The 9053-nt window shown below is 65.8% G+C and overlaps 1 protein-coding gene across 1 annotated transcript in view; it reads left to right on the top strand.

Moving 5' to 3' along the window:
- The first annotated feature begins 1414 nt into the window (after nucleotides 1-1414).
- Nucleotides 1415-9053, top strand: part of KCNK3 (potassium two pore domain channel subfamily K member 3) — a 19014-nt gene continuing 11375 nt past the window's right edge. The window contains exon 1 of the mRNA XM_075147971.1: nucleotides 1415-1697. Coding sequence (XP_075004072.1) covers nucleotides 1415-1697 — 283 coding nt within the window. The remainder of the gene's footprint in view (nucleotides 1698-9053) is intronic.

The following is a 9053-nucleotide window of genomic DNA, read 5'->3' on the forward strand; positions in this document are numbered from 1 at the left end:
GGGCAGTTCAACCTCTGTCCCCCGCACAGACCGCATCAGGGATCCTTTGCAGGAGGGTCCCTGCGTGGGGGACAGGGTGGGGTGGGAGCAGCGCGGGATCGTGTCCCTTGGCGAGAGGAGAGGCCATAACGCTGATGCCAAAGCGCATCAGGTCAGCAGCGTCCCTCGAGCTGCGCCGGCCCGAGAGCTCCTGTGCTCCGGCTCACGCCGCGTGGGCTCTGCGTGTTTGGGGTGCTCGCCGCGGGCCACACATGCTCCGCAGCGCAGCGTGCTGTGTGAGGCATGCAACCGTGCAGCCGTGTGTGCGTGATGCACGGCAGAGGTGGGGTGCGTGTGCACACGCACGAGCACCCATGCAGACGGAGGCACGCTGGAGGGGCTGGGGGCTGTTGTGCGACGTGCGAGTGTGCGAGTGTGTACGGGGGGGCACGTGCATGTATGTTGACATGTCTGTATGTGTGACTGGATGTGGATGTGGGTGTGCACATGTGTGCATGTGCGTATGAGTGCGTGCGTGTGTGCGTGCAAGTGTGGGTGAGGGGTGCACATGGGTGCATATGGGTGTGCACGGGTGTGAACATGTGTATGTGTGCACCTATGTGTGCATATGCACGAGTGTGTGTGCACATGTGTGTGCGTGCAAGTGTGGCCGAGGGGTGCACACGGGTGTGTACGTGTGTGCCTGAGTGTGAGTGGGCCGGTGTGTACCAGTACCGGTGCGGGTGCCGGTGCGGGTGCTGGTGTGGGCGTGGGTGCTGGTGCCGCTGTAGGTGCGGGTGCGGGTGGCGGTGCCCGTGCCGGCGCTGGTTCTGCTAGGTGTGGGTGCGGGTGCCAGTGATGGTACCAGTGCGGGTGCCGGTGCAGGTGCAGGTACCGGTGTGAGTGCAGGTGCTGGTGTGGGTGTGGGTGCTGGTGCTGGTACTGGTGTAGGTGCAGGTGCCGGTACTGGTGCCGGTGTGGGTGTGGGTGCAGGTGCGGGTGCAGGTACCGGTGCCAGTGCGGGTGCCTGTGCCGGTGCGGGTGCGGGTGCCGGATTGGTGTGGGTGCGGGTGCTGGTGTGGGTGCGGGTGCTGGTGCGGGAGTGGGTGCTCGTGTTGGTGCAGGTGTGGGTGCTGGTGCGGGTGCCGGTAGATGCGGGTGCGGGTGCGGGTACCGGTACCGGTGCCGGTGCCGGTGCGGGTGCCAGTGCGGATGCGGGTGCGGGTGCCGGTAGATGCGGGTGCGGGTGCGGGGCGGTGGTGCTGAAGGACAGCTCCGCCCCCGCCCGCCCCCTCCACCGCCCCCCGCCGCCCTCCCCGCTCCTCCGCCGCCGCCGCCGCCGCGCCGAGCCGAGCCGCGCCGGGCCCTCCGCCGCCGCCGCCGCCGCCATGCCCCAGACGGCCCCGCCGCCGCCGCCCGCCGCCGCCGCCGCACCATGAAGCGGCAGAACGTGCGGACGCTGGCGCTCATCATGTGCACCTTCACCTACCTGCTGGTGGGCGCCGCCGTCTTCGACGCGCTGGAGTCGGAGGAGGAGACGGCGGAGCGGCGGCGGCTGGAGGCGAAGAGCCAGGAGCTGAAGAGCAAGTACAACCTCAGCGCCGAGAGCTACCGCGAACTCGAGTGGGTCGTCCTCAAGCTCAAGCCGCACAAGGCCGGCGTCCAGTGGAAATTCGCCGGTTCCTTCTACTTCGCCATCACGGTCATCACCACCATAGGTACCGGTTGACCCCCGCCCCGGCGCTACCCGTGCCCCCGGAGACCCTCTCCCGCCTCCCGCCCACGGAATACCGGCTGCGGTCACCCTGCGTCCCCGACGCGCCCGTCCCCGCGGTATCGGGGCGACCCGCTCTCCCGGCTCCTCCGCCACCAGGGAGCTGCCACCCGGACACCCCCCCCCGCCCATCCCCGCGGTATCGGGGCGACCTGCCCGCCGGGCTTCTCTGCCACCAGGAAATCCCCGTCCGACCTCCGCCCGTCCCCCCGGTATCGGGGGGACACTCCCGAACGGCTCCGCCGCCACCGGGAAACCCTAGCCCGGATTCTCCCGAAATCTCCCATCCCCGTAGCGTCAGGGCTACCCGACCCGCCCGTGGCTCCGCTGCCCTGGGAAAACCCCGCCCGGACCTCCGCCCATCCCCGCGGTATCGGGGCTACTCGCCAGCCCCGCTCCCCAATCTCGGAGCCCTCGCCGGACCCTCCCCATCGTGCCCATCCCCGAATCATCAGGGATCCCTCCTGCCCCTGCTCCCCGTCCTCGGGGAATGGCAACCCGCCCATCCCCGTGGTCTCTGGTCTCCCTACTCTCGAGGCACCCTCCTGCTCCCATCCCTGCAGCCTCTGGGCTCCCCACCATCACATCCCCCAGCCTTGGGGACCCCCGCACGGACCCGGGGTTCTCATTCCCACTCCCACCCCCTCTGCATCTCGGGGGTGTCCGGGGGGGTGTGAGCCGGGACCCCCTTTCCAGTCCTGCAGGGAGGTTCCAGAGGGGTGCAGAGTCCGGCAGGGCAGTGGGGGCACCGGATGCTCGGAGACAGGCGATTTCCTCGGCTCACCCCTTCCCTGGAGGAGGAGGAGGAGGAAGGTCCCCTGGGGACAGGGTTCCCTCGCAGCCCGTCTCCTGCCCTTCCCAGCATGGCAGGACCCCCAGCCCAGGGGGGACAGGGATGTGTCCCTGTCTGCATGGGCGCTCTGGCCCTACAAGGCGGTGTGGGTGCTGCATCCCGGTGCTCAGGGTGGTCTCCCTGCCCTGGCCTGACCCGGGGGTGCCCAGGGTGCTGGAAAATGGAGTCCCTGGGGAAGCACTGCTGGGGGCTCCTCGGAGCTCCCCCACTTAGGGAGAGGGGCTGCAGGAGCTGGGGGGGCTGCAGGGTCCCCCCATGTTCCAGGCTGCTGCTCTGTGCGTTCACCCGGTTGCATCGTCAACCCGTCTGTCCTTTGGGTCTCCTCGGTGGAGTGCCTGGGGTGACCCACGGTCCCCTGGTCCCCAAACTGCCCCATCCTCAGCACACTGCGGGGGTCTGGAGGGCCGGAGGACAGCTGGTGGCTAGTCTGGGATGGCACGTGGCTGGCTGGCCCTGGCCAGCATCCCCACAGGTACCACAGCCCTGAGGAGATGCAGGCAGGAGCTGCAGGGGTGGGAGGGCTGGTGGGGCACCAGATTTGAGACACGGGTGTTGGGGTGGCTCTTGGTTCCCGGGGCTGAGTTACAGGAGTTGGGGTGGCTGTTGGATCCCGGGGCTGAGACACGGGTGTTGGGGTGGCTCTTGGATCCCGGGGCTGAGACACGGGTGTTGGGGTGGCTGTTGATCCCGGGGCTGAGACACGGGTGTTGGGGTGGCTGTTGGATCCCGGGGCTGAGACACGGGTGTTGGGGTGGCTGTTGGATCCCGGGGCTGAGACACGGGTGTTGGGGTGGCTGTTGGATCCCAGGGCTGAGACACGGGTGTTGGGGTGGCTGTTGGATCCCGGGGCTGAGACACGGGTGTTGGGGTGGCTGTTGATCCCGGGGCTGAGATACGGGTGTTGGGGTGGCTGTTGATCCCGGGGCTGAGATACGGGTGTTGGGGTGGCTGTTGGATCCCGGGGCTGAGACACGGGTGTTGGGGTGGCTGTTGGATCCCAGGGCTGAGACACGGGTGTTGGGGTGGCTGTTGGATCCCGGGGCTGAGACACGGGTGTTGGGGTGGCTGTTGATCCCGGGGCTGAGATACGGGTGTTGGGGTGGCTGTTGATCCCGGGGCTGAGATACGGGTGTTGGGGTGGCTGTTGGATCCCGGGGCTGAGACACGGCTGTTAGGGTGGCTGTTGGATCCCGGGGCTGAGACACGGGTGTTGGGGTGGCTGTTGGATCCCGGGGCTGAGACACGGGTGTTGGAGCGGCCACGGGCTGAGCGGAGGCAGGGTCTGGCCTCTCCCGGCTGGCGGGAGCAGCTGGGAAAGGCTTTGAAAGTGAAGACAAGCAGCTTATGTTTGACGTGAGAGGGAGGAGGAGGAGCGGGCAAGGGGGTGCGCGGGGGGCTGGGGAGAGGAGCGAGCGGGAGGCGAGCGGGAGCGAGCGGCGTCTCACCAGCCCACACAAAGGATGCTGCAGTGACGGAGGAGGGAGACAAAGCCAGCCCGGTGTGCACGGGCCCGAGCGGCCGCGGCTCAGCGCCGGGCTGCGAGCAGGCATCGGGGCCCCTGCCCTGCCTCCCCCAGGACACCCAGCCCTGCCTGCAGCTGCCTGCAGCCCGGGAGGGATGGAGCAGGGACGGTTGAGCGTGGCTGAGCCCCGACGCAGGCGTTACACCCCAGCAAAGCATCCTGCCAGCTGCGGCTGGGGGGTTAAAAACTTAAAACCTCATTTTGGGCTTGGTGAGGGAGCTGGGGTTGGGGTGATGACACGCGGCCCTCAAAAATGTGTGTCCAGCCGCAGCGGAGTGGGAGGGAAATGCAGAGGGAATGTCCCCAAACTGGGCTTTACTGCTCTGCAGGCGTCAAGCCCTTCTCTCCCGGCAGCTTGAGCCTCTCCGTGATGTCCAAGGGTGTGTAGGGGGAAGGGGTACGGACATAAATATGTGAGGCAATGTTGTTTTTATCAAAATCTGATGAGTTTGAGGGCAGGTGTTTTAGCTGGCCTGCTGCAATGGAGCTCGGGTGCTGCTGAATGGGGCCAGCGTGCACCAGCAAAGAAAGCAAAATCATCAAAAGCCACAAGAGGGGAAATAAAATTCCATTATTCCCATGAAATGGGATTTTCCAGTGGGGAAAAAAAGGCATTCTTCCAGGAAATCATCAACCAACCCCTCTGTCAAGCTCCGGTTGCAGTTGGGGACCGCGAAGAGCCAGGCTCCCCGCTGTGCTCAGGAGGCAATCGGGATGCCGGGGCTCCTGTGCCGGTCGAGGTCCCCGTGCCGTGGCTGGCTTTAAAGCGTGAAGGAGGAAAAGCCGGGAGGGCGACGGGTTGCACTCGGAAAGTTTTTCTTACATTTCGGGGTTGGTTTTTTTTTTTTTCCTTTATCTGGGAAAAGAGCCAAGAGGCGAGCCGCCCTCCCAGCGCTGCTCCGAAGGTCTCCCTCCCTCCGCGAGGCTGCCCGGAGCCCTGCACCCTGCTAGTGGGGTGCTCCCCCCCCGCCCCGAGAAGCTGCCCCAGCACCCGGGGACCCCCAAAGCACCGCAGAGGGGGACCGGGGATCGGGATATTTAGGTTTGCTGTCACCCGCTGCCCCCCTCCTTGCAAAGCCAGGGGCAAGGGGAGCCGAGGGCGGCAGGGAGGGAGCGCGCCTGCCCTTGCAGCCGGGCAGAGCCAGCCCCAGGGTCCCCTCGCGAGATGTCAGCGTCAGGCGGACACGTCCCCCGTCACCTCGGTCCGCGTCCCCGCACCAGGGGCCTCCATGCTCCAGGGCCGGCTGTGATGGCTCTCGCTGGATCACTCCCAAAAAACTCATCCCCCCCCCACCTCGCTGTGTGCGGAGAGGCGAGCGGCCATGTGGGCCCGGGCAGGTGGCAAATGCCACGCGGTGTCACCATCTGTCACAGCCTTCCTCCCTCCCCACTTGTTTATCAAGGGAGCAGGGACCCTGCCTGGGCCAAGAGACTCTGGGGTGAGAGAGGGTCCCCACCGACCCTCTTCTGCACATGGTCCCCCCATCAGTCACCCCCTCAGCCCCGTCCCCGGGCTGCCTCCTCCGGTGGCAACGTGCCTGTCCCCAATCCATCGCACCCGTAGTATCTCTCCCGGTGGGAAGCCTTTCCTTGCTGACGCCTGCGGGCTTGGCCCGGGGATAGAGAAAGGAGGAAGGACAAGGACATGGGAACTGGGGACCGTGATGCTCTGGGTGCCGAGGCCATGAGGAAGGTCCCAGTGGGCACCTCTCTTCCCAGCAGTGCCAAAAAGTGCCCCCCCCCCCGCCATGCCCGGTCTCTATTCCCACCCCAGGGACTGCTCACCTCTGTCGCTCGCCCCAAGGTGGGTCTGTGCCCCATGGCCCTGGGGACACCCCGACACATGCACTCCCAGCCACCTCTGGTGCCAGTGGTACCGGCACAGCCCTCCCAGTACCGGCACTGGCACCGGTGGGAAGGGAAGGACCCCCAGTTCTTGGGTTTTGGGGGATGCAGCACAGGGAAGCGTCTCGGGGAAGGCACGGGAGCCGCCGCCGCTGGGACGAGGAGCAGGTTGCGGTAGTTTTGGGGCTGCAGTGGGGCTGGTCGGAGAGGAGGGAAGCCTGGAATGGGGCACCCGCTCCCTCCGGACATTTCTGTTCCCATCCTGCACTGGCCGAGCCTGCTAAAAAGGATAGCAGTGGAAATTAGTGTTGGCACCTACAAACATGCCTTTGATAGGTTTCAGAGTTAACGTATCAGAGGGAAAAACTGTACCACTCTGTTCCAGGGCTGGGATTCCTCTCCCCTCAGCCCAGACCCCCACGGGAGGTGATGCCCAGGCAGCGGGGAGAGACAGGCAGCATCTCACCCCTTTCAAGCCCTGGGGATGCGCAGGGCCTTCCCCAGGAGAGCGGCCCCGTCCAGCCCGGCGGCTCCTCGGCTGCTGCTGGGGTTCGTTTGAGTGGCCCAGCCGTGCTGCTGCGCCGCAGGAGTCGGCAGAAAGCAGCGCTGGGAGGTCAGGATCGCTTTCCTTCCCTCTCCAGTTAGGCATAAGGCCTCCCCCTGCCACCTTTGCCTGTGGTATGCTGGGATTGCTGGTTGGGGTGTTCACTCTGAAACCTAATGAGGGCATATGCACCTCTGCCACCGATCCTCATAGCAGGGTATGAGCACGAAGAGGGTGAATGGGGAGGTGGCATGTGTGCACCGAGACCAGAGCCGTCCCTGATGTGTGTTTTAGGGGCGGCAGTCGCAGCCCGCTGCCCCGGCAGTCCGCCCAGCCGGGGCTCAGCGCCTTCGCCGAGGAGGCAGAGCCTCTTCCCTGGGAGGCTCCAGCAAACCTGTGGCGTGGTGGGGTAGGGAGGTATCGTGCATGTCCTCTCCCGTGGGATTCAGACCAGGGACCCCCCGAACCGGGGGTTGGGCCCCGCTGGCAGGAGCACTGCCCTTCCGCGAGCATCGCTCCCCCCCATCCCACTCCCACCTCCCCCCACCCCCCCTCCTGCCAGACTGTAAATTCCCTGCTCCTCTCCATCCCGAGCGATAACAGCAATTAATACCCGCTGCCTCCCTGCCCCCCCAGCCTCTCCCAGCTGATGCCTCATTAAACTCGTCAGCAAAGCCTGACTCAGAGCAAGGCACAAACACCATGTGCCGGGGCAGAGATGCTCCGAGGCGAGGGGGGTTCATCGGCCAGGACCGGGCAAAAAAAAAACCCCATTTCTTTGGGTTTGGGTTTTTTTTTTTCTCCCCAATTGCCAAGCCCCAGGGTTGGTTGCTCGGGCTCGGTGCTGCCAGGTCTGGTGCCAAGGGACCGGACCCATGCTGGAGCCGCGGGAGAGCCCCGCTCTGCCGGCGTATGATTTATGAGCCGGCTTAAATATTTATCAGGCAGCTCTCAGGCTGAAGTGACTGCAGCGCAGGATTTATAGCAGGCACCGCCACCTTGGATAAATCACGGCCGGGAGGGTTAATTGAAAGAGCAAGAGCGGAGCGTGCTGCGGCGGGGCGGGGGTCTCGCCTGCCTGGCTGCAGAGAGGGGTGAAGGAGAGCGGCCGTGGGGCAGAAGGACCCCACTGGTGCTGCAAGGGTGCTGGGCACTGGTGCATGGTGCTGGGTGTTGGTGCGTGGCATGGTGCACAGTGCACAGCACTGCACATAGTGCTGGGCACTGGTGCATGGTGCCGGTGCATGGTGTTGGGCAGTGGTACACGGTGCTGGGCACTGGTGCATGGGGCTGTTGCATGGTGCTGGGCACTGGTGCATGGTGCTGGTGTGCACCGTTGGGTGCTAGTGCACGGTACTGGGTGCTGGTGCACAGTGCTGGGCACTCGTGTACGGTGCTGGGTGCTGGGGCATGATGCTGGGCACTGGTGCATGGTGCTGTTGCACAGCACTGGGTGCTGGTGCACGGTGCTGCATGCTGGTGCATGGTGCTGCTGCACACTGCTGGGTGCTGTTGCTGCACACTGGTGCATGGTGCTGGTGCACAGTGCTGGGTGCTGGTGCACAGTGCTGTTGCACAGTGCTGGGTGCTGGTGCATGTTGCCGGTGCATGGTGCTGGGCACTGTTGCATAGTGCTGGGCACTGGTGCATGTTGCTGGTGCACGGTGCATGTTGCTGGTGCATGGTGCTGGGTGCTGGTGCATGGTGCTGGGTGCTGGTGCACGGTGCTGGTGCACGGTGGTGGGTGCTGGGTGCTGGTGCACACCCCTCCACACCTTGCCCCCACCCGAACTAAGCTGAGCGCCGGAGGAAGGAGCCGCATCCTGCTTTTCACAGGGGAGGCCCTGGGCAAAGGGACCGGGGAGGTGCAGGGCTGAGCGATGGGGCACCCCCCCGCCAGCCTTCGCCTCTGCCCTGCCAAGGCCTGAGCCAAAAAATGGTGCAGAACAACCCCATTTTGTGTAAAGGAGGAGCGGCACACGGCACCCACCTGCCCCGGGGGGATGCCGGGGGTCTGGCGGAGGAGGGGGCGGCGGGGAAGGAGGCGTCCCCGGCGTAAGGAGCTTTGCAGCGAGAGCCATCGAGGGCTCAGGAGCTTTAGCTCGGCGGGGAGGAGGTGACAGGGTGACAGGATCAGGCCGTAGCTCCCCGGGGAGACGATGCCTGAGCTTGCGCAGCGTCCCCCTCCCGCGGGGGCTGGGGGAGCGGGGGGTGCGGTTGCAGGTGGGGTGGGGGGAGCCAGGCCAGCGTGGAGGGGTCCCTTGGGGTCTGAGTCTGGCATGAGGCTGGGGTCTCCGACACCCCTCGGGGGGGCTCAGGGTCTCCTGCGAGGGTGGGTGCACGGGGTGCGGGGTGTCACTGCCTGTGCCAGGGTCCGCCCCCCGTCCCGGGGCTGGCAGAAATCGGTCCTAAAGGCCTTAAATGACTTTTTATTCCCCCTGGAGGCCCCTTTTCCCCGTGCCGGGGTAGAAAGCAGCTCTGCTCTCGATTTCAGCCATCCCCGGGGCCGCGGGGATGTCCCCAGCCGCAGGTCTGT

Source organism: Calonectris borealis, chromosome 3, assembly GCF_964195595.1.
Source record: "Calonectris borealis chromosome 3, bCalBor7.hap1.2, whole genome shotgun sequence".
Lineage (NCBI taxonomy): Eukaryota > Metazoa > Chordata > Aves > Procellariiformes > Procellariidae > Calonectris > Calonectris borealis.